The following is a 25,941-nucleotide window of genomic DNA, read 5'->3' on the forward strand; positions in this document are numbered from 1 at the left end:
CTGCTGGAAATCTTCAGTTGTCAACTTGATACATTTGGGAAGAAGGGATAACAAGTGGGAAATTTTCTCTATTGGATTGGCCTGTGGCCATGTCTGTGAGGCATTGTCTTGGTTGTTAAGTTATGTGGAAAGGTCCCGCCTCTGCAGGTGGTACCACTTGTTGGCAAGTGGTCTTGGGCTGGATAAGAAAGTAAACTGAGCACAGGCCAGGGAGCAAGCCAGTAAGACAGGTACCTCCATGGTCTGTGCTTCAGTTCCTGCTTAGATTCCTTCCCTGAGCTCCTGCCTGACCTTTCTCGTTGATGGATTGTGACCTAGGAGTTATAAACTGAAATAAACCCTTTTCTCCCTGAGTTGCTTTTGGTTAGTGTTTTATCACAGCAACAGAAATGAAAACAGGACAAGCACGGAAAGCATCCTCCTTTCCTTTTGTGTATTAATTTCCAGGAAATCTATATTCAGTTATTTGATAGTTTCCATGTCTTTCACTATTGAGCCATCACCTCTTAGACAAGTCTGAGTATGTGAAGAAGCTCCTGTGTAGACAACCCGCTGTGGATACGATGGCTCAATTGGTTCTAAAGTTAAGTCCTTCAGTTACTACAACAGCTTGTAATGTGAATGAAAGTCTCTTTTTCTTGACATCACAATGCTATAAATGGTAGATATGTGATGGAGTGGGTCAATTTTAATCTTTGGACACAAAGTCAAAACATTTACTTGTTACATGATTTAAAAAAATAAAACTCAGCCTGGATGAAATTTACATTTAAGCATAGCTAGTGTCTTGCCTGGGGCTGCTTAGTGGCAGCACACGCCCCTGGCATAAGGGAAGACCTATATTTGATCCTCAGCAGCACCTATCATCACAAATCTCTTGCCTTTCACACTGCTTGTCAAAGCTTGGCCTCAGTCTTACTTGCTTTGCCCTATTGGACAGATCCCACAACTTCTCAGCAAGGCCTTCAGGATCTGCCAACATCCTGCCAACAAGTTGCACATTTGGAGATTAAAACCCCATCTTTCTTAAATGCTGTAAGGTGTCCCTGATACACACACACACACACACACACACACACACACACACACACAGAGAGTAATTAGGAATGAGTGTTTGAAGATGTGATTCAATGAAGTTCCAAAGGTGAGAAGCCCATTCTGGTTCCCTTGAGGAACTGAAGGCTTCACACACTGAACATGGATGTTTCTGCAGGCCTCCATTCCAAACTTGGATGACTGCCTTCTGTGGTTAGCCAAGGGAATTCCTTGCTTGAAGGGATGTTGCTTTATAAATGCTTTGTTTATATCCACTGGGACATTTGGACTTTGATCTGGAAGCCCTCTTAACTCTGAGGCCATACTTTGGTAAAAAATAAACAACTTGTCTTTAATTTCCAAGAGTCAAACTCAAAGTATTGTGCAATAATCTTATTGGAAAATAAAATTTACTGTGACTATGTTTTCTCTCCCCACCCCCGTTATGCAATTCACACTTAGGTGTCCCCTACTCCAGTGGTGATCTGGACCCCAACACATGCTCCATCCTTATGGAGAGCTTCCAGGAAGACCAATGAGATTCCTCTCATTTGGAGGAAAGACCTGGGAAGTGGGTGTCAAAGGTGGGTTCAGATACTGAAGTCCTGTCCACATTCCTTAGGCCATATTCACAGGGTGGTCCCATACAGACGCCCCTAGCCCCTCAAGATCTTTTGCCTGTACTCTTTTTTTTCTAGCCAACTCCACTTTCTTCTCTTTTCTTGCTACTACTACCTAATGCCAGCATCCTGGTTTCTTTTCTGTCATTTTTAGATTAGACACCAAGAATCCTTTGCCTATACACTGAAGTCTTTACCACATCTGGCCAGTCATAAACGGTGGGCCTTCTGATAGTTATAATGACAAATTTTAATTCTTTGGTGTTTGTAATTCTCAACAACGAAGGCCTCTACCTGGGACTAATGGAAGGATCAAAATGGCTTTCTGAATTCCAGACAGTTTTGCCTAGACTTTCATGTTGTGTGTACATATATCTGTGTTAACAAAGACTAGAATCCACCAATGGAAGAAAATGTGGTATTTTTGAAACTTACATAATTTGCTCCATATACTGTGGTACTTTTCTGTTGCTCTAATATAATACCATGACCAATAGTCACATATGGAAAGAAGAGTTTATTTCTGCTCACGGTTCCAGAGAGAGAAGAGTCTAGCATCAGATATGATGGCAGGAGCATGAAGAAGAAAGCTTGAATTTTCAACAGCAAACAAGAAATAGAAAGTGCAAACTGCAAGTAGGCTAAGGCTATGAGCTCTCAAGGTCACCCCCAACGACCTTCTTCCTCCGGCAAGGCCACACCTCCTAAAATTTCCATGACCTATCCCAAACTGCCACCAACTGAGGAACAAGTGCTTGAGGCTATAGGGCATAGTGCTCATTCAAACCACCACATGTGGTTATCTCCAATGACATCCATTTCCTGCAAGCAATATAGCTTCATTCTTCTTTAAGTCTGAAAGCATTCCACTGTGTGTATAAGCCACATATTATCTATCTACTCCTCTGTTGATGGAAACCTCGGTGGGTTCCATAACTTAGCCAGTGTGAAAAGTGTTGCAATATATACTGTTGATGTGCAAGTATCTGTGGCACACAATGTCTTAGAGTCTTTTAGGGAAATGCTCAAGAGTGGTATAGTTGAATCACATGCCCAATCCACTTTTAGTTCTCTGAGGAACCTCCATACTGATTTCAATAGTTGCCAGATCAGTTTACATTCCCACCAGCCATGTCTAAGGGGTCCTTTTTATCAATTTTTTTTCCAGAACTTGCTGTTATCTGTTTTCTTGATGGCAACTATTTGACAAATGTGAGATGGAATCTCAATGTAATTTAAATTCGTATTTCTCTGGTGGCTAGTGATATTGAATGTCTTTTCATATGTTTATTGGCCATTTGTATATCATATTTAAGAAATGTTTGTTCATTTCACTAGCCCACTTATTGCTTGAGTTGTTTGGTTTATTGGTATCTGGTTTTTTTTTTTTTTTTAGTTCTTATATATATTGATCTGGAAACTTAGACCATTAGGCCCTTCTGACCCAGAGTTCTTATACATTCTAAGTATCAGATGTATAACTAGTAAATATTTTCTCCCATTAAGTAGAATGTTTTGCCAGGTGTGGTGGCACAGGCCTTTAATCCCAGCACTCAGGAGGCAGAGGCAGGCGAATCTCTGTGAGTTCAAGGCCAGGCTGGTCTACATAGTGAGTTCCAGACCAGCTGGGGCTACCGGGAGACCCTGTCTCAAAAAGACCAAAAGAAAGAAAAAAGTAGGCTGTGTCTTATGTGTTTTCATTAGATTTGTGGTTTTCCTTTCTAGGAAAAAACTTTTTTCTATTTTAAATTGTGTATATGTGTGTGTGAGTGTGGGTAAGCACACATGAGTTTAGGTGCCTCCAGAGACTAGAAGTGTTAAATCTCTGTAGAGTTACACGCAGTTGTGGTTCACCAAACATAGCTGCTGACACTGAAACCTGGGTCCTCTGACAGAGCAGCAGTGCGTGCTCTTAACTGTTGAGACCTCTCTCCAGCCCCAAGCTTTTTAATTTCATAATAGCCCCTCTGTCAATTGTCCTTCTGGTCCAATATCTCTAATGGACATTTTTAAACATTCATTCTTGTCTCTTACTGATTCATTTTAGCAATTTTTATTTTCCCAGGAATTTATCTCACCTACTATTTTAGATCTGATTAACAAAATTTTGTTCATAATATTTTTTGGATCATTTTTTGTCTCTGCTGTGTCTCTCCTTTTGGCTCTGTTTTAATTTCTGACATCATTTAAATTGGTCTTCTAGACTTTTTGTTTGGAAAACTTGAGCTATTTTATATTCATTTGTCTATAACAAAGTGACTTTTGGCCTTATCAATCTTCGGTCTCTTACCTTCATGTTTTATTTTCTGAACTCTTCTGGTCTTTGCTTACCTTCCTTTTCTTTGGCTTAGGGTCTCTTGTTGGTTTGACCTCCTAAATTCTGGGATTATGGGCTTGCACCAACCACCACACCCAGCCCACCACTTTAATTTCTAAATGTAAGCTTTTTACTAGCCTCTAATTGCTGGCTTCTCTTCTTTTGAAGAAGGCTATGAAAACACATAGTTGCTTCACACTTGCTACCAAGGACTGGTTAAATCCTGCTCCAAAGTTTAGCATGTGGTCAGTGTCCCTAAGGCAGGAACTTACTTAAGGGCTGAAGCAGTGCGACTGTCTGAATTGTGATCCTTGTGCTGAAGCCCTAAGCTGTGAGGGAATATCAGTGAAGAATCTAAGAGCCTTCTTTTTTATGTTTATAGTTTTCTACATTTTTACATCTATAGTTATTTTAAAAATGAAAAGTTAAAACAAAATATGTAAACCAATTATCTGAAAGGTGAAGAAGTCTGCCTCCTTCCATACCCATGATCCTTTCTGTTTGTCCCTTCATTACCACCATCTGATCTCAGATGAGGAGGATTAATAACAGACTGTAGTCTTCTATGCATATGCTATGACCAGAGAAGGAGAATCCAGTCCAAGACAAGGCAGGACAGTGCTCACATGGCTTCTCTCAGCATCTCAGCTCCCACAAACAGGACCAACTACCAGACGCCCTGAGGACTTGATGCACCAAGTTCCCTGAAACAGCTTTACAAAATGTCACAGTCAGCTCCTATGAAATATCTGTTCTGTTAGGTTTCCGCTAGTGTGTGTGTGTGTGTGTGTGTGTGTGTGTGTGTGTGTGTGTAGAAAATACATCATAAAATATATTCAGTAAATAACAGCTACAGAGGTAATGTTATAACCACTGTTTCCTGTGTAGTTTTAAGTGGATGCTGTGAGCTACCCACTGACATGGGAAGAAAACATTGCTACTCAAATCACAGATGAACAGAGTGAGACAGATGGACAGAGTAAGACAGAGTACTTCATGTGCTACTTTGTACTCCTGGTACCAGGTATGTCATTGTCTTTGCAAAGCTACCTGTCACAGGGACCCACTGATGTATCCTGACAGACAGCGCAAGCTCAGTAGACTTTTCATCACAAAGCGGCTCATTCTCTGACAGAATATGGGTTTCAGTCTTTGTGATTACATACCATGTGACTGATTCAGGATCTAATTAAAAATAAAGATAAAATTAGAATTAGATAGGCAAAGAAATTTCCAAAACCTTTTCATGTATACAAAGTTGTGTACAAAAAAACTATTTTATATTTCAAACATATCCTCAGTTGTTGTAAGGATTATACTTCCTACAAATGCATACTAGATGTGAACAACACAACAGCCTGCACTACTACCCTGCTGCTAACTTACTTCTATAACTTTGGTCTATAATTTTGTTTTTAAGGTGATACAAATATTATTTTACTCCATTATTTTTCTAATAAAGAGGACTCAGCTTTGATAATGGCAAAGGTGAAGGTCAGGAAATCCAAGACTGAACTCAGAAGAGCACAGCACCCACCTCCCAATCACCTGAGAATGGGTGCATGGGCAGAGACTTCCTCCTCAAGCAGACTGTCTAGCTGCCCTTCACTCCCTCCCAACTATGTCTGGACCATAGGAGAGAAGAGGAACCCCAAAGAGGAAGGTGTCTGAAGTCCTAGGTTCCCATTTTAAGTACTATGAATGCACAAAAGTTAGTCAAACTTAGGAAATCTTACTTTGCAAAAGGGTATGTGTTTAAGGTGAATCTGGAGAAAATTGTGTTTTACAGTTCACTGGGGTCCCGGCACAACAGAGGTGACATTGATGAGCCAGAAAGCTGAGTGGGGCCTATGACAGAGGAGAGTGTTTGCCTGCCTGGATCAAGTGGATGATACTTAGCAGAAGCAAGTGCAGTATCTAGTAACCTGGTCTTGTTAGATGCTCTGCAAATTGCTTGTCACTTTAGGAAGAATCTCTTAAAACTGAACATGTACACTTTCTATGTGGCAATAATTCCATTTTCAGATGTACATCTAACAGAAACACATACACAGGCTGCCTGCAATACTTTGAGTGTTCACATAAATATTAGCCCCAAACGGAAAATACTCCAGAAGGCTTCCCATAGTGAACTATATAGATACTCTGTGATAGATCTTGGGAAAGTCTATTCAGCTATGAGCAGGAATGAGCCTCAGGTGCCTATGATGGCCTGGAACAAACTCACAGACACAGCCATGAATACGTGCAGACAGACCAACATCCTAAGCCATGCTGTGAGGATTTGGAGATCTTCAGAGGACCCACCTGCTGAAGGCTTGGTCTCCAGTCTGTTTGCTATTGGGAGGTGTCCGACTCTAGGAGCTGAGGTCTAGAAGGAAATTCATCACGGTGAAGCATGCCCTGAAGAGGATATTGTATCCCTGGCCCCTTCCTTTCTGTCTTTGTGTCTCTTTCTCTGCCTCTCTTTCTCTCTCTGAATTCTGGATATGAATAGAGAAGAAATTTTCTCTGTCATATGATCCGACACTGATGCTCTACCTCACCACAGGCCCCCAAGCAAGCAATGGCACCAACACAGCTTCTATCTCTGAAACTTTGAAATTTTCCTCCTTCTAAATTATCTGAAGCATTTTGTTACAGGAATAGAAAGTTGGCTAGCAAGCATGCCATCCCTACAAAGCTGAAAAGGAACAAGTCTATGCTTTGCTGGTAAAAGTCAGAATGGTGACCACGTTGAACCACGGAGGAATGTGGCAGTCTGTGGGGTGACAGCAAAGTGGCTGTGGGAATTGATCCGCTTTAAAGAAATGAGTCGTGGTGTGATCAGTACAGCTGAGGTTACAAAGCATTCATGCATGTGTTCCTCACTAATTTTTACATCCACATCATCTCACACTTGAAAGACCTCCTCTTTCCACATGGGCTCAAGGACTGTCTCTCCTGGTGCCCTGTGGAGCTAATGCTTTGATTTCAGATTCTCTGGATCCTCTTAGCTCAACTCAGAGGACTAGTTCAGTAGCCTCTAATAGTTACTAAAAATCATGATTCTTGACTGGGAATTTAAAGCAAAAGATGCTTTGTTACAGGCAAACACAATAGGATTGTTGTTGTTTCCTCCCGAAATAAGTTAGAATAATGTCAAGATGAAGGAACTCAGAGAACAAGGGAGATCCCCATATGTAGTCATTGCATTACTTAATCTTAATTCTATTTTCTAGTATTCAGGAAAAGAAAAAAACCTTCTACTTGATCAATTGGATTTTCCTTACAATTTCACATATGAGAAAAATAGAATTCAGTTTTACACTGATTGAAATAAAAATATGTCAAAAGCATTTTATTTTTTTTAATATTTTATTATTTTTATTTTATGTGTATGGGTGTATTGCCTGCATGTAGGTAAGTGCACCCATGTTGTGCAATGCCCATGGAGGACAGAAGAGTCTGTCAGATCCCCTGAAACTGGAGTTAGGACAGTTGTTAGCTGCCATGTGGGTGCTGGGATTCGAATCTGGGTCTTCTGCAAGAACAACCAGTGTTCTTAATCATTGAGCCATCTCTCCAGCTCCCAAAAGCATTTTATAAGGCTGCCTTCTAATATCTGCTGACAAAACATGTTAATTTGTTTAAAAAGAATATTGGTGCATGCTAGATTATAGTACTCTATAAGCCTATTGAAATTCAAATTTTTGTTAAACTTGATGATCTGAGAAATAACGATAATATGTAGACATGAAACGGTCTTTTGTAGACTTGGAAAGTAGCCACACTTTATTATTCAAGCTATATAGCATTTGCTACTTTATAAAGCCCAATAATGTTTCTCAAATGACTTTTCGAATGTACAGTTGTATAGAGAAAAATCAAAAGATGGGTGTTGCCAGACAAACTCACCAGACTACAAGGCAGAAGGCACAGTACTTTTATTTGGCAATCAAAGGTAGCAGCAACACTAGGAAAATCACTGGCCACTCCCCCCCCCCCCCCCCCGCCCCGTGTCAAAGTCCTCCCCCACCTACCACTTCCTCTTTTCTTCATTAATGTTTCATAAAACAAAATAAATTGCCAAGTACATTTCACTTGAACCCAAAAGCAAAGACATAGGAAGCAAATTTAAACATCTGGTTTGTGACACAAAGTTTAAATTATTTGCTTTCTTTCTTATGAAATGGACACCTTTAAAATAATGTAAAGTGGATGGAAAAACAAATGTCTTCCATCTACTCTTTATTTATTTTTGAGACATGGTCTCATGATAGCCCTGGCTAGCCTGGAACTTGCTATGTAAACCAGGCTGGCCTTGAACTCACAGAGATCTGATTGTCTCCATAGCCTGAGTGTTGGGATTAAAGGTGTGCACCATCATTCCCAACTCCATCTACTATTTAATCTAACGAAGTAAGTGTCTGGGGGAATTCCCTTTTAACTAACAACATAAGAAGACAAGAAACAAAGGAAGGCAAGATACAGATGTTATGTAGGATGCTTATGCAGCATTCTCAAGTACGATTCTCCATAAAGTGAAAGTCAAGACCTTGTCCTCTGAGACAGGATCTTCATAAGGACCCAGTACATGTCTTCCCCTGACTTCAGATGATAGAAACTTTGATTAAACCTCCGCTGTTATAAAGCAATAACACGAATGTCTCTAACGGCTGGGATACCTGAACTACCATAGCAGCAGCATGAAACAGAACGGGAAATACAGAGAAATGCTATCACTTTACCATCAGTGAGTTCACAAAGGAGGGTTTCATGTAAGGGCAGCTAGTGCCATTTTCATTAGTGCTTTACATGCATAAATTGGTTTTGACCCACAGTAAAATTTTCTAAAGGAACTGAAATGTCCCATAAAAAAATACAGATGAATCCACAAATGAGGGAATTATTTCTTTCCTGTGAAAAATATCTTGATAAAAGATAATATTACATATATAATTGCAAGCTTGAACTAAGCCAAAACACAACAGTAACCTCTTTTCAGTCCAATTATTTAATGCTTTAAATCTAAACATTTTAAAAAATAAGTTTATTTTTAACTGACTTTAAACTTCTAAGCATTTTTGTCTGTACCAAATCCAAGATTTCTTGAATGTTTTAACTTTCCATAGTATGAAGAGAAGAAGAGGAGCCTATTTCATGCGAAAGAGAAAATAGATCCTGAGGTTTTCCATAAATGCTTCAATGTGGTACAGATGGGCCCAACACCCAGAGTGAATATTTGAAGAACTCATTTCTGCTCTGTGAACCACGAGTCTTCCAAGGCAAGCAGCCAGGCCCGTACATTGGCATAGGACTGCGGAGCATGGGCTTCCCGGTTCTGTCTTTCTGAAAATGGGCTCCTTTTCTCGTAATTCACATGACACACTTTGGTTGTGGTTTGCTGTTAAATTTCCTGTTTTGGACCAGATTCAGCAAACCAAAACAAACAGCTCACAGGAAAGGCTATGGTGACGCTTTTTCCCTTTTGGTTTTTCAGTTAGGCACTTTCCCCTGTGAGATGCAGGGAATGGCAGAGAAGTCACGCACTCTGCTCAGGAAGGCTGTCACAGCAGTTTCAGGGCCCCGAAGAAGGTGCCATCTCCATCCCGTGAAATCTGAGCATTCTCTCGGGGTATTGCAAGCTGAAGTTCATCTCCTTCTTCCAACCTTGCGATGCCTAGAAAGAAGGATTGACATGAACTTTGAGTGGTTGTCGAATGGAAAATGCCATTAAAACTACTACACTACACGGTGTTAACACAAGCACTCACACTCCACACCAATGGACTGATAAACTACCTATAATTCTGTGAATCTTAAAGTGCATAAAAAAACCAGTAGAAGAGACAACAGATTCTAATAGATGTGGAGACCACTGTGTGTAGAAGGGCATTCAAATAGTAAATCAATACCAAGTGAATGTTACCTGGTTCTGTGAGAGAATATTATATAGTCAGTGATAGATAATTTAGTTACTAAAGAAAATGTTTTATGAATATTAAATAAAATACGAAAGTTATACACATGTATATATGTGCATATATACATACATATGTATGACATAATGGGTAGTCCTTAATTATACCTAGTTTTCATTTGAGGTAAGTTAGCATGATAGAAGCCTCTTTTTGTTAAAATTGTATTTATTGTGACTGTGTGAGTGTACATGGTATGTGCGGGCACACATGCTACAACATACATGTGAGGTCAGAGGAAAGCATTGTGAAGGTTCTCTCCTTCCAACTTTATGTGGGGTGTGGGGATCAAATTCAGGTGACCAGGTTTGCATGGCAAGTCCCTTTACCCACTTAGTCATCTCACCAGCCCCTAAACTAAATGCACATTTCAACTATAAATATTTTTAAACAAAGAAAGAAAACACTGGGCATGGTGGTGCTTGCCATCCTCAGGAGGCTGAGGCAGAAGGAGACCTATAAGTTCAAAGCCAGCCCTGGCTACATATTGAGCTCAAATTCAGCTTAGGTAACATAGTGAGACCCTGTCTCCAAATTCCAAATTAAATAAATAAACAAATAGCTAAGAATATAAATCCTATAACAAAGCATATCATTTAACAGTTTTTCTCTGAGTCTAGGCTGTGGCTCTGGCATCATTTGAGGGTCCTTTTGCAGCCTTCTACATTTCAGCCTTCCTTAAATGGCTCTACTTGTCTTTATGATCAAAAGCCACAAAGTAATAGGCTCCTTAAAATGGACAATATATCTGTGAACCTGATTTACAATGATGCGTCCTGTGAACTAGAAAAGGGAAACGTAATTTAGGGACCCCATTCAGCATAGTGGGTAATCATTAGTCACATTTCAAAAGAAACATATGAAAAGGAAGAAGGAAAAGGAGGGAGGGGAAGGAAAAACCAAAGAAACACGATTAGTAGTATCTGCGTTCTCACGCTTCGTTATAACTTAAAAACATTAACAGACAGTGAACGTTTACTTCTACAAGCACATTTGTGGTAACATCTGTTTTGTTCTGAAGCCCAAGTGAAGCTGGAGTATCCAGTTTCCTCTGGCCACAGTCCAGTCTTGGTTTAAAGAACACCTACTATGTGTTAGTCACCCATGCTGGCATAGGCCAGGGATCAAGAAAGGCAAAGTTTTTGTCCCTAGCTCTTGTTTTCCACATCAGTGAATGTGTTCTGGAATTGACAATTCATTAAAGGGTTAACTCCTTAAAAAGTAAAAAAGTTTGACAAACGATCAGAAGATATTTATTGCATATATTTGTGGTTGTCATAGATATTGGAATGATCTAGCACTTTGAGCACAGTTAACACTAAGAGCAGTAAGCAATGATAGCTCTAGAGGTGACGTGGATGTGAACCACTACACAGTCCCACTAGAAATTCCAACACTGAGTTACTGACTATTTCCGTTTTTCTAGACTGTGGCAACCATCTGTAATGATTTTCCTGCAAGAAGTAAAGTCAGCTTATTACAGAAATAATGGTTCATCTTTCTATATAAAAGTGGTTGCATAGTACCATGCTAGGCAGCTTAAGCTAACCTCTTGGGACCATGAAACAAACTCATCCTAAAACAAATTAAAGCTGCAAGCCTGAATCTTCTGGGAGTATGGTTCTCATGTGCAACACTGACCTATTAATTTTGAGAAAAATCTTTAAATTCAAAGGTAAAATGCCTGTGAAATTGGCCAGAATTCACCCATAGAAAGGAAGCCTGGGAGAAGAAAATGGTTGGAGATTTGTTGGCAAGAGTTAGTTGTGAGTCTCTATAGTGAATATAAATAAATAACAGATTGGAGAGGCCTTGTCATTGATAAAGATTTTGCAATTTTAAAATGCTGGTCAGCACTGGGCACAGAGACATGTTTCTTTATGAAAATTAGGGACTTCCGACTGACTTCCCCCTGGCCTCTGAAGCTGTGTGGGGCTGCAGACCTAGGGCGGCATCTGTGATGGAGATGGGTCTTCCTTGGCTGGTTTATTGGCCATTGGTTTGAAGTGTTTCCCAATCTTGGGCTCCACGCTGTTGTTTGTTGTAACTGTCTGTCTGATACTGAAGACATTCTTCAGGGTTCTGAATAGATTTATCAAAAACAGCAGAGAGAAACACACATGTGTAAGGCAAATATAGCTTTTGAAAACCAGTGTCAATTAACTGGAAATAAAGTGAGAGAGATGTTGGTCATTTCAGTGCAAGCACACCCAGAACTGGCACAGCCTGCCCTCTTCTGTGCCTGTTCCCCACTTCACCCCAGCTCAAGGCAGGGCTGCTGCTACGGTTCTGGGTCCCCAAGTCACTCCTCAGTTGTGCATTTGCACTGAGGCCCCCTATCTGACCAGCATTTGCAACCTTCCCCTCCAATTGGATTCATTTCTTCCACTACATATTAAGAGTGTGTGGCTTACACTGTGAGGCCAGACTTGCTCTGGTTAAAATCAAATTCTCTACCTTGGGGCTGTGGAGCTCAGGAGCTCTGTGGCTCAGATTCTCTCCAGGAATGAGAAAGTTAAATGAGTGAACAGGAAACAGACTGGCAGACCATGACACAGACAGAATACAGAACAGCAAAAGAAAACCCCGACATTCCACAGTGTGGACTCTGGCTCCTGTATCTGACTGCTACTAGATACTTTACTGTTGCTGCTTTTATAAACCATGAAACAAAATCCATCCTAAGATTGTCCCTCTCATGACCTCTGTGCAACATGGTTACCTGCACAAGACCAGCATAAGATCAGGCCCCACATTCCCTTGGATGACGGAGGGACTCCTGAGACCCCACCCCTCCCTGAGGGACACTGGCAGCTAATGGCTACTGAAGGAGGGAGTGCCATTTTCTTCAGTACTGTAGCCACTGAGAAGCTGATGTGCTCCATAAAATAGCCTCCCACCCATGCTCCTGAAGCAGCCTTATTTAAACTCAATGGGTCACAGATGCTTAAAAGACAGGAGAGTAGGCAGCCTTATGGGATTCAGTGGAAGACGGAGGGGCAAGAGAGAGGGTAGTGTGGGTGCAAACAACTAAAATTCTTTATATGCATGTATGGAACTGTCAAAGAATAAAGAGAAGAAGGAAGTGTCCCAATAGAGAATTACACAAAGTTACCCCCTTCTCAATTTACATGAAAGAGGTATTACTGTGAGAAGGGATGTTCTCAACTAAAACAAAACAAGATTAAAAATAAAAAGCACAGTATCGAGAAGGATGTCTTTCTGTTTCTATTCGAAGGCACCATTTGTGGTTCAGACTTCTTACACACTGCAGTATATCCATTCTGCTAAGCAGTCTGAGGGCTGCCACTTACCAGCTGAATAGCAGGAATTATTGGGTAGCGTTTCAGGCATATTCTGAATACACCGGAACAATGTCACCAGACTCAACTCGTCCCCGAAGACATGTACTTTCTTCCTCTGGATGAGGTGACCCATGGCAAAGATTTTGTCTGTGTACAGAACCTGAGAAGCGAACCGAAGTGTGGTGTCAGAGGTGCAGGAACACTGGAAACATGGACCACAAGGCAGAATGAGGGCTTGCGCCTACCTGACCATAGATGAAGAAGTAACCAGTTTGTCTCACCACTATTTTGTTCTCTTTTTCTTCCAGAGCATTTCCTCTCTTGAAGCTGAGAAGCCATGGCACAAACGTGTAAGATCCTACAGCAAAGAGAGCCACTCATAAGAAAGTAAACCTTCCCTTCTACTACGTTCAATTTGAAACAGAATTTCATAGACACGGGAGAAAGGTAATGGGGGGAAGAAGAAAAATTATCATTCTCCATTGACTTATTTTCTGTTACTTTTATATTAACCCAGGTAACTGTCAAATGTAGGAGTCTAAGAAATCTCACTCCACAGGAGGGTTTGGGTTTTCTTTTATTATTCTTTATTTCAGTTATTTCCTTATAAAGGTTGGTTTGGGTGGGAGGGCTTGACACAAAGAATGGACATTTATCTGTACAGCTCACTAGGTGAGTGAGTCTCCTTTGATTTCTTGAGAGGAGAGGGTGATTAGGTGAAGAGTTTAGCAAGTCCACCCCCGTCCTGGTAACAGAACCGGGCTCAGGGGAATGCAGAAGGGAGCTGAGACATGCTTTCCCTGGGGAGTGCTCAGACCCTGTGCACCAATGGTCTACAATATTCAGGTTGAGGTGGTTTCTGTCCAGTATGCTGAATCTTCTTAATTATGTCTGAAAGTCACTCGAGAGTGACAGAAAGCTGGTGTGTTCAAGGTTAGGCTGAGGGTTGACAGAAAGGACAACCCCAAAGCTACAGGCAGGAAATAGTCACTGAGCCAGGGTGTAGCCTGAGAGCTTGTGAATGACAGAGCAGAGTGCAAACATGCCTTTCCTGGGAACTCAGATTTACTCTCCAAGATGTTCTCACAGCTCTGATATGTAAATATCAGCTCAGCATTAGGCTGAACATCAAGCACACGGACTGGGAAACGAAGGGAGGTGTAAATAAAATGATGGGGATAAGTGACAGATTAGGAAGATGGTACTATGAGGACAGAGGAGAAAAGTCAAGCTCTGGTGTGAGTCTAAATTGTGGCAAAATGCTCTTGTGCAGCTGGCAATGGTGAGCCACATCTATCTCTCAATTTCGCCTTGGTCATAGCAAGACAGTAATGAAGTCAGTCCAAATTCAGAGTCCAAGAGAGACACTATTCTGGAACCTCAAGCAAAGAACAACATTCTGGCTTGAAATTCAAGAATCTTTTCTCCCAGGGAGTCTCATCCTGGGATATAGCACTGTTTTATGGTAACTGGCAATATTTTACCATCCCATGAACACAACTGCTAGGGTATGTGCCTAGTCACAGAACATCTCCACAGCAATCCAGTCATTTTTAAATATGTCCAAACAAGATTTATCTTAGAGTTTAGTTGACAGGTTAAAACGTTTTTATTTATCATGTACATGATGTTCAGAACCACACAGAGAAAGATCTATGGAGGAGATAAAGATAAGTGGAGGAGCTGAAGCAATCTGACATATTTTTAGAACATAAAGTTGTCATCTGGTCGTGAAAATTCTTAAAATGTACTTTGTTAGCATTTTTGAAGACTATAGTAAATACACTGCTATGCTGGGCATCATGTTATGTAGTCACTCTCCTGAGCCCATTCCTCCAGTCTGAAGAAAATGCTGCACCCTTTGACCAATATCCCCCAAACCTCCCCAGCCTCTGCTGACCACCATTATTCTCTCTCTCTCTCTCTCTCTCTCTCTCTCTCTCTCTCTCTCACCCCCACCCCCCCCAGCCTCCGCCCCCCACTCTCACTCTCTCTCTCTCTCTCTCTCTCTCTCTCTCTCTCTCTCTCTCTCTCTCCTCTCCCCTCTCTCTACCTCTGTGAGGTCTATGGATTTAGATTCCCTATGTGACCATATTCTTCTTTCTGTGCTTGGCCTTTGGGCTCATCCATGCTGTGACAGGGACAGGAGATCCCTTCTTTTCAGTGGTCAAATGGAACTGAATTGTTTTCACGCCCCATGACATCCTTATCTGTTCATCTGTGGATGGACACTGGGTTGACTCCATTTCAGGACTACTATGAACAGTGAAGCTGGGAGTGCAAGCGTCTCTTTAATATATGGGTTTCTTTTCCCTTGGCTATACATCCAGAAGCAGGACCGCTATACTACATCATTCAGTCATTTTGAAGGCCTTCATACTGTTTTCTGCAATGGATGTACTAATTTATATTCCTATTTCAAATATGACTCTTGAGGGAAGAATTCAAAACAAGAAACACATACTTTCTGAATATTTCTAACTAATGAAACAACACAAATGGCATTATAAATTCAGGTCATAATGAGTAGAGACCTATGAGGTAGCCACTCGAATTCACAATGCCATACAAGGGAAGAAAGAGGCCAGGGAGACTGGGGGAAGTAGGCAGGGAGGCAGGGATGCTGGAGGAGGAGTGTGAGCAGACTGGTACAGTGCATCCTGAGTCCTTGTCCTCTCTGGCTCATATTCTTGTGGGCGCTCACTCCCTGGAGCCACCTCCATCACTTGTGCTCCCCAAGAGTGGCAGGCCCCTGAGGTGGGCAGGGCTAGACACCATACATTTCTTTATTTCAAGAAGCGTTCCAAGGAACATTTTCCTTAAATGAAAATACCCCAGCATGGTACTAGACAATAAACTCAGAGAACCAGAGATCACATCAACTGCAAATAACAAAGGCAAGCATTCTTTCCTTGTTTATATACAATATAATTTCAGTGAAAATACTGTAACAAATCAGTTTTTATTTTAATTAAATGATGTGATGTACCTAGAGTGTTTTAAATAGCTAAGTACTAACACCTTGAGTAGGATCGATAAAGACTGTTGTTGTAAAACACAAACTGATGACATTGAAGATGGCTGCTTTCATGGTTTATTAAAAATGAGATTATTTGAACATAGAGGGGTTTTTTTCCCCTAAGAACGTACATATCTTGGGCTATAGCTTCTTTGTGGTCGGACTGTTTAGGATTGACTCCTTGCCATTTCCCCAGGACTTAAAACATGTGCATCCCATAGCAGATGTGCAGCCAAAACTTGCTCAATTAGGAAGTTCAACTTTAAACATAAAATGATTCAAACAATATGAGTTCTCTCACAATTAGTCACAGGCACTCAGCTGTCTTTGTGAAATGTTTTGCTAAATATGTTCCTGAAATTTGGGGAAACAAAATGCCTCTCACTGTAGAATTGGTGTAGCTGCCTGGAATGAAGTAAAGTGCATGTTTCCAAAACTATCCTCTAATCTTCTGATTATTGGCATTTATTTACTTAATTTATTTACTAACTCTTTGTGCCATATCTATCTTGGCTTTTTGTAATCTCTTTTTTTGCAATATCCTTATTGAAGATATACAGTGCATGCTTACTTGGTTTTTGATAGGCTGATTTTTATTTTACGTGTATGGGTGCTTTGCCTGTATGTATGGAAGTGCACCACATGTCTGCAAACCCATGGATGCCAGAAGAGGGTATTGGAAACTTTAGTTTTTGGCCACCATGTAGGAACTGGGACCAAACCTGGTTCCTCTGCAAGATCATCCAGTGCTCTTAACTGCCAAGTCATCTGTCCAGCCTCTACTTGTTTTTACTTACTCTCCATATCCTTCTTCTATTCTATACATAAACACAGGCATATATACATATGCATGAGCACACACGTGAACACACATGCACACACATGAACATACATGCACATGCATGTGTGCCCACATGAACACATACACACACTCATATATATGCACACATCACAGGTGTTAGTCTCCAAGATCAGAGTTGGTTACAGTCAGCTGAGTTTTCAAATGCTGACAGAACCTAGGACATAGTATGCATACAGCAGATATATGCATATGCACAATTTCTAAATCCTTAAAGAAAGCAAACCAAATGATTCATTACAAGTGACATTAATTGTAAACTTAAGCATAAATATCACAGTATGGTTTTACATCTTAATACCTACTTAGATTTTACAGGGCTAGAGAGATGGCTCAGCGGTTAAAAGCACTTGCAAAAGACCTGGGTTCTATACCCAGCACCCACATGGCAGCTAACAACTGTCCATAACTCCAGGTCCAGGCAAATCGGATGCTCTCTTCTTACCTCTGTGGGCACTGCACAACATGGATGCACTTAACATACATGCAGGCAATACACTCATACACACAGAATAAAAATAAATTTAAAAAAAAAACATACTTAGGCTAGGTGTGGTGGCACGTGCCTTTAATCCCAGCACTTGGGAGGCAGAGGCAGGTGGATCTCTGTGAGTTCGAAGCCAGCCTGGTCTACATAGTGAGTTCCAGGACAGCTGGGGCTACAAGGAGACCCTGTCTCAAAAAGACAAAAAGAAAAACAAAACAAAACCAAACCCATATTTAGAATTTTAACCTATCAGTTAAACTACAGATGAACACAAATAAAACACATGTGCCAATGTGTCTCTGTTGAGAGATTTTCTAAATTAATATGTGACGCTTTGTGTGGCAAGTTTGTGAGGATCTGGGCATGGACTTGACAGGTCCTTATCAGTTGGAACACAGACACGCCTCCGTGGAGATGCGAGATGCTCACACATTCCTGCTTCACTCCACTTTAAAGCTCTAGTGTACTAAAATGCTTGCAAATTTTTAAAAAGGTTAATGTTTACATTAACATGTGAACGGAATATAAAGGTCAGTATTACTATGGAAATATAATTTGCATGTATTTATGGAAACATATGCCCTTAAAGTGTGTATTTTCTCTTTTCTAGTATTTATTGGAGAATTTTACATGAATGTTTTAATACAAATTTTTATAGAAAATAAGATATATTTTATTAATATTGGTTTTATTCTAATTTATAAGAAGGACATTTCTTCCCAAATATTTATACTTGAAACATTGCCTTCCTCGTGAACTGCAAACAACAGGCATCATTTGGAGCTATCAGCTTGCTTTACTTCCTTGGATTTCTAGTATATCCTAAAACTACTCAAAAGAATTTTGGGAGAGAAAACCTTATTTTCAAAGGTAGATTCAATAAATTACATCAAGAAGTTATATTTTTGTTATGGGAAAAAAAACACAGTTTGGCATTTCAATTGTGTTGGTTACGGTCAAGTGATTATTTGACTCTGGGTGAGTCAAGGCTGGGAACCTGGCAGAACGCAGACACCAACCAGGTGCAACCAGGTGGGTTGACCAACTGGAAAGGCAGAAGGAGACCACTGCAGGCCTGTGAACAGTGGAGAGAAATGCTTACACCAGTGTTTAAGAAATAGCACCCTGTTGTTGCCAGGTAAGAAAAGGGGAAGAGAGGACAAGAAAACCAGCCAAGGAAAAGGAGAGAGTAAAGGGAACTGGACTTGGAGAAAGAATGAACTGTTCTGAAATGAGCAGGTTCAGCTCAAGAGCCTCTAAAAACCTGTAATGACACCTAGAAATGGGGTGAACAGCTGCAGGTACGGCCATGGTGGTTCATGGACCAGAAGACCCTGGAGGATGAGGAGAAAGGGGCAGCACTCTAGAGTTCAGGCTGAGATTTTCAAGACACTCAAGAAGGGATGCCTGGTAGGCGGTGACACAGCTCTGGGGCTCAGGAAGGTGATGTGGGCAAAAGATGAACTCTCCGTAGGAAGATTTCAGGTTGCCAAATCAGTGGAGGAGTGAAAAGGGGATGGATGCCTGTAGAACATCTGTATTTAGAAAATTTAAGTAAGTAATCTAGGGGGGACACTGGTGACCAAAGTTCATGGACCAGAAGACCCTGGAGGATGAGGAGAAAGGGGCAGCACTCTAGAGTTCAGGCTGAGATTTCCAAGACACTCAAGAAGGGATGCCTGGTAGGCGGTGACACAGCTCTGGGGCTCAGGAAGGTGATGTGGGCAAAAGATGAACTCTCCGTAGGAAGATTTCAGGTTGCCAAATCAGTGGAGGAGTGAAAAGGGGATGGATGCCTGTAGAACATCTGTATTTAGAAAATTTAAGTAAGTAATCTAGGGGGGACACTGGTGACCAAAGTTCATGCAGATGAACTTAAGGAACAACCCTGCTTCCTCTGGAGGGTGGCGATCACCCAGGGTCAAAGTCTATTGGAAATTTAAAGTAAAGGTCGCTTTGACCTCCATAAAATGATTATGCTGAAAAATGGAAGTAATGGAAGACATCCACTACCAACAGGCCTGGAAATTCTCTCTTCCTTTCTGACCCCTGAAAGCAATGAGGGAACACATAGATGCCTGGACTCCAAAATAACAGGGAGGGTTGCAGAAGTAACTGAGGCTCAAGAAGGGGAAATGCACAAAACTGTGAGTGAGCTGTTAACTGTAAACCTTACCAAGACCTGTAGTCAGCTCCTGAAGGTGAAACACTGCCGCCCACCACGCACTCATTAAATCAATATAAAAGTAGAAGTTTTAGGAGAAAGAGAAATTCTGTACAAAACAAAACAAAAAAAAAACGTAGATGGAGATAGGTAGCTGGATATGGTGCCACACTTGTGTAATAGCACCATTTGGGAGAATGAAGCAGGAAGACAAGGAGTTTGAGGTCAGCCTAGGCTACCTACATAGACTCTGTTGGGAGAAGACAGGCAAAGAGAAGAGGGAGGAAGGGAGGGAGGGAGGGAGGGAGAAAGGGAGGGAGGGAAGGAGGGACGGAGGGACGGAGGGAAGGACAAAAAGAAGAGAGAGGGAGAAAGGATTTTGGAAAAATTAAAACTGGAGCTGGAAGGTAAACAGTTACCAGCATATATAAAACTGGATAAACAGATAAACAAAAGATAAAACTGAGCAGCATCCTAGACCTACTGCAAACAATACTATGCTGAGTGAGGTGGACTAAGGTAGCCCTGTGAGCTTCCCACTGTTGTTATGACAACATAGCGACTTAAAGTAGTACTTTGCTGCACTGCATCTATCTGCTCATTGTAATAACCTCCCTAAGACCCATGAGACCCATGACATGGTCAAAGGTATGAACGTTTCCACAAGACAAGGTGATACAATTATAGGCTTCACAGATATGGGTGTGGACATCTTTCCAAGGCTGATTTTCTACCTTTCTATTTTCTATCATAGTCAACACTGAGACATTTAAGAATAATTACTAAAAATTTAAAGAAAAGGAAGAAGCCCATATAAAATCAGACAAGAAAGTCAAGCCACTTCTAAGAAGAAAACTGTTTCTGCCTCATTTTTCTCCAAAATACAGATAGTACCAAGAGAAGGGAAATTTCTATACAGCATTCAGGTGAAGAAATGGTAAAACTTAGAGTTTCTATCCAACAATGTGTCCTTCAAGACCACACGGACATAATCATGTTAATGCAAACATAGATGAAAGTCTTGCTGCTCTTAGCTCATCTTAAGTAAGTCAACACAGCCTGCAATTCAGGCAAACATGATATTAAAGAAAGAGACTACAGGAAGACTTGCTGTGAGTGCTGAGCCTGTTAATCTGTAGAACAGAGGCAAAAACACACAGTGACTTAACAGAGAATGAAATCATGCTATGCTGTCACAGTACAGAAACTACGTAAGTAACAAATACTGGGCAGTAGAGGTGAAGATACACTGATATCAAATTCATCACTCACCTCATTTGTAACAGCAAAGTTTCAACCAATAATGTTGACAGACTCCAAGTAACAGTATATTTTGACAGTATATAAGTAAACATTAGACAATATCACATTATTGTCCAAAAATTGTGGTAGAGGAGTCGGAGGGTAGAAGTCAAGAACAACAATTTAATCTTAGACTGTAGTGGAGAATCTTCAAATATCCTCTGGAAGATGTAATGGCAGATGTCAGAGTGACATTGTGCAAAACAGCTGAATAGAGAACACAAAGTCCCTTCACCAAATTGACAGCTCAGCCGGTAAAAATGGACACAGTAGCTTTTCAGACGTATGAAATTTGATCATAGACTTATGCCAACCAAGATAGTGTTCAGTGAAGAAAGAAAGCACATTTTCAGCAAGAAAGTATTGCAGTATTTTCTTCTTACCCACCTAAACATTCTCTAGTTTGTCAGGAGTCATGCAGCTGGGGATTTGAGTGTCCGGTGGCAGCTGGTTTATGTCAGGCAGTTCAATGCTCACCATGCTGGTGAAGCAGTGTGAATGTGTATTTAAGTTTTTTATTTTATTTATTATCTGTGTGTGGGAGAGAGAGAGGGAGAGAGAAACAGAGAGAGAGAGAGAAGGCCTTGTGGGAGTTGGTTCTCTCCTTCTACTGTGGGTTCTGGGCATTGAATTTAGGTTTGTGTAGTAAGTATGCAAGTGTCTTTCCCCACTTAGGCATCTCATCCCTCCATTCTACCCCCAATGTGCATTTTTATATGCCTGGAAACTCCTTTCAGAGGAAGCAGAACCCCAGACTGGCACGAAATAAAAAGAACTTTGGGAAATGCATAGTATTAGCCCCTGGAAGCATGGCACTAAAGCTAGGTGAAAAACAGACCTCAAAAATCCCGAGAGGTAGGAGGCTAAGGAGGAAGGTAGGAAGGTGCTTGGAAAACATATCTTTGAAGAGTATCACATAAATCTAGAGAGTAACAAGTATGCCCAGGTCATTCAGCAATGACCTGAGAGGAAGCTAGATGTATACCTTGTGTTAGTGTTGTTTCTATTACTATGATTAAATACTCTGACAAAAAGCAATTTAGGGAAGAAAGTGTTTTAGCTCTTAATTCCGGTTGATAGTTGATCATTGTAGGGAAGCCGTGGTGGTAGGAGGTTGAAGCAGCTGGTCACATCACATCTACATCCAAGAGCAAAGAGAAATAAATGATGTGTGCTGCTTGCTTGATTGAGTGATTGCTTTGATTTCTCTATTCTTATCCAGTTCAGGATTCCCTGCCTAGGGAATGGTGTCACCCACACTGTACTGGATCTTCCCACACCACTTAAGTATATTAAGACAATCCCCTACAGGCAGGCAAGTAAAACCCCACGTAGACAATTCTTTATTAAGACTCTGTTCCCAGGTGATTCTAGGGCATGTCAAGTTGACTTTTAAGCTAATGAACACACATCTCAAGCTGATCTTTGGGTTCTGTACTGGCAGGAATAGAGAAGGCTAAGGCACAATGGCTCGGGCTAGAAGAAAGATGCAGTTCAGGGCCGAGCGGTGAAAATCAGGGAAATATTTTCATTTATCTTTGTTTCTAGTGTTTTAGAAAAAGCTCCATTGGAATTAGGATTATGGAGAGGGAAATCCTTATCAGGCTGACAGCAGAGAGGATAAAATAAAGGCTTCAGGGGCTGCAGAAGACAAAAGACATGGAATTCGCAAAAAACAAAACCATCATTTTATAGATACATAAACATATATATTCAGAAAAATCACCTGAAGAAATGAAGAGGTGCAATCACAACAGTAAACCATGACATCTCTACAGATGAGAAGGATACAAGATTTCCAGAACCACCACGCTATGATTTCCAAACTGTCTCATTTTCAATAAACGTTTTGGAAGTCATACAAAGTAACAAGCAAATTATGGACCAATCACTGGAGATAATAAAAATTTAACAGAAACCACCCGTGAAAAAGCCCAAACATGGGACTTTAAACAAGTTTATGCAATTAAAAGAAATCAGGATAGTGATAGATAAATAGACATCTTCAGTAACTTTCTGAAAGTAGAATAGTTCTTAACTCGTGTTGTGAAACCAGAATCACTGTTACCAAAGCCAGAGAGCACAAGAAAACTATATTAAAAACTAATTAGGAGTATACAGGCAATAAGCCTCAAGGGGAACATAAGATCAAGAAAAAGACTTTTCTTATTACTGCTGCCCCGCATTGCTCTCAGATTTCTATCTAGAGGAAGTTTGGGGGTAAGGGAGGGGAAGCGAGGAGGGGAAAGGCAGCCAACTGAAAGGAAAGAACTAGAAATCTCTCTCTTCACAGACACCAATGATTTACAGAGCAGATACTGAAGAATCCACCCAGTCTACCAGAACTCGTAATGAATGACGATAAGTTGCATCACCCAAGGTCAGCAGCCCCAATCACTTTTGTTTCAACATGCCAGGAACTAAAATCTGGAACTGAAGGAGACACTTCCATCTTTAATCTTTAATCTCATTTGCAGTACACTGATTTTATGGTTTCCTGTAACTTGTATGTTGAAATCCTATTCCCAGGGCAATATGATTGGGAGGCGGAGCCTCTGGGATATTAGGTCTCAAGGGTGCGGCCCTTGTGAATGGTACCAGTGTGGAGAAAAGATGCAGGGATTGCTCTTGTCTCCATTATGCAGTGTATAAGGTCACAATGAAAAAAATGACCACCACCACAAAACACAAATACGTGTTTAACAGATCTCCTGGTACCCATGACCTTCAGTTTTTCTAGCCCTTAGTGCTTTAAGAAATTTTTTTCTGTTTGAGCAATGTAATTCATGATACTTTGTTATAACAACCTAAACTAAGGCTTAATTCAAATAAATAATGTGCCTAGGAATAAATTTATTTAATGTATTAAAATACACATATGCTGAAAACCTTAAAATATTGCTAAAATTAATGTAGGAGCCATAAGTAAATGGGAAGATATCTCCATACTCATGGATTGATAACTTTAATGTTATTAAGATGGAAATACTGGGGCTGGAGAGATGGCTGAGAAGTTAAAGGCACTGGCTACTCTTGCAGAGGACCTGGGATTGGGTCCCTGCACTTACATGGCAGCTAACAACTGACAGTAATTTCCAGATCCAGAAAATTCAACGCCCACTTCTAACCTCCACAAGCATTGCAAGACACGGGTGTGAACTTACATACATGCAGGCAATATACTCAAACAAACACAGAAAATAAATATTTTTTTAAAAGATGGCAATACTATCTACTGTTATTTACAGACGCAATACAATCCCTCTACAAATTTGTGTTCCTTTTTTCTAAATGGAAAATACAATCTTAAAATCTATTATTGCAAAAGATGCTCTATCCAAAGTATTCTTTTAAAATGACAAAATTGGCTGGGCATGGTGATGCAGGCTTTTAATACCAGGGGCGGAGGCAGGCAGGTGGATCTCTACAAGAAAAAGGCCAGCTAATTTTACATAGTGAGGCCCAGTCAGCTGAGGCTACATGGAAACCCTGTCTAGAAGATAAATAAACAAAATAAAAAGGACAAAAATGGGAGCATTCCCTCTTCCAACTTTCAAAAATTACTGAGAAGCTCTAATGGTGGAAAAAACTGTGGTGTTCTGCCATAAATTAAAGACATATAAACCAACATAATACAACTTAGAGTACAAAAATAAACTCATGTCTCTATTATCAATTGAAATTTTACAAGTATTGTGTCCAAAAAATTGAATATCTGCATATTTGGGATGATGTGTCACTGCCTCATACCATATACAAAACAGAATGAAAATGATTCAGTGACTTAAGTATAAATACAAATGACTCAGATTTAAAAAACAATATGTTATTAGAAGAAAGCACAGTAATCAATCAGGCTGTTGAATTCAGTAACAGTGACCAACAGCAATCCCCAAAGCATAAGAAACAAAGGGAAATAAAATAGTAAACCGGATTTTATCAAGTTAAATGGTCTTGTCTGACATGGCGACATATGTCTGTGTCTCAGCACTCAGGAGGCTGAGACAGGAGGATTTTGAGTTTAAGACTAGCCTGGACTTCATGGGTAGATACTGCCTCGAAAAAAAAAAAAAAAAAAAAAGAGGCAGAGGTCTGCAAAGTAAGAGAAAATATGTATAAATTGGAATCTTGCAAGAATGTATCATTTGTAATAGATGAAGAAGTTGCATAACTTAGCCACAAAAAGACAAATGGGCCAATTAAAATGTAAAATAGTCAAGTGATTCTGAACAGACATTTTTATATAAAATAATTTTTATCCTTTTACTTTAATTTTTATTGAGCTTTTGTACATTTCATCCAACAATTCTTAATCAAATTAGACCCCCTCCCCATCCATGTCCCCCCCATACCAGACCTCATGTATTCCACCATTCATCTTATTTCCTATAAATAGACAATTTTTAAAGAGTATACCTCAAAATTCAGCGAGAATTTGAAAAGATACTTCAGAGGGTTACCAAGGCAGGAAATGAAAATCCATACCACAATGAGGTACCGTGCCACATCCAGGAGGAAAGCAAGAACAGTAATGACAAATGTCCACACACAGGTAGCCCTCCTCCTATCCGTGCATCCACCACCTCTGTGCTCAAAGTAATATCCCTGTTGTTGTCAGCAAGACCTTTGAAGTGTGCTAATTCAGCACATGACTATCTTCCCCCAAACCACTTATCAACTAGCCTCTAAAATTTCTAACAGAGTTCTCCCCTTTGCTATATCTAATACTTCTATAAATGTATTTGAAAAATACATTGCCTTATGACTTTCTTTTGTTCCGTCACTATGAAAATTTCATAAAGCTGTTTCCACATTAAAATACATTTTTATGGGCAGCCTAAGCCCATGTTCTTGGGCTGTCACTCATATTTGG

At 40.4% G+C, this 25,941-nt stretch overlaps 1 protein-coding gene across 2 annotated transcripts in view; it reads right to left on the bottom strand.

Moving 5' to 3' along the window:
* Positions 1–8,921: 8,921 nt before the first annotated feature.
* Positions 8,922–25,941, bottom strand: part of Tnfsf13b (TNF superfamily member 13b) — a 37,172-nt gene continuing 20,152 nt past the window's right edge. For both annotated transcript variants that reach the window (XM_017794892.2, XM_017794891.2), the window contains 3 exons: positions 13,483–13,595; positions 13,247–13,397; positions 8,922–9,634 (listed from right to left, as the gene is read on the bottom strand). In XM_017794892.2, coding sequence (XP_017650381.1) covers positions 9,522–9,634; positions 13,247–13,397; positions 13,483–13,595 — 377 coding nt within the window. In that variant the 3' untranslated portion in view covers positions 8,922–9,521. The remainder of the gene's footprint in view (positions 9,635–13,246; positions 13,398–13,482; positions 13,596–25,941) is intronic.

This window comes from Nannospalax galili, unplaced genomic scaffold (assembly GCF_000622305.1).
Source record: "Nannospalax galili isolate Female #2095 unplaced genomic scaffold, S.galili_v1.0 scaffold267, whole genome shotgun sequence".
Taxonomy (NCBI): Eukaryota; Metazoa; Chordata; class Mammalia; order Rodentia; family Spalacidae; genus Nannospalax; species Nannospalax galili.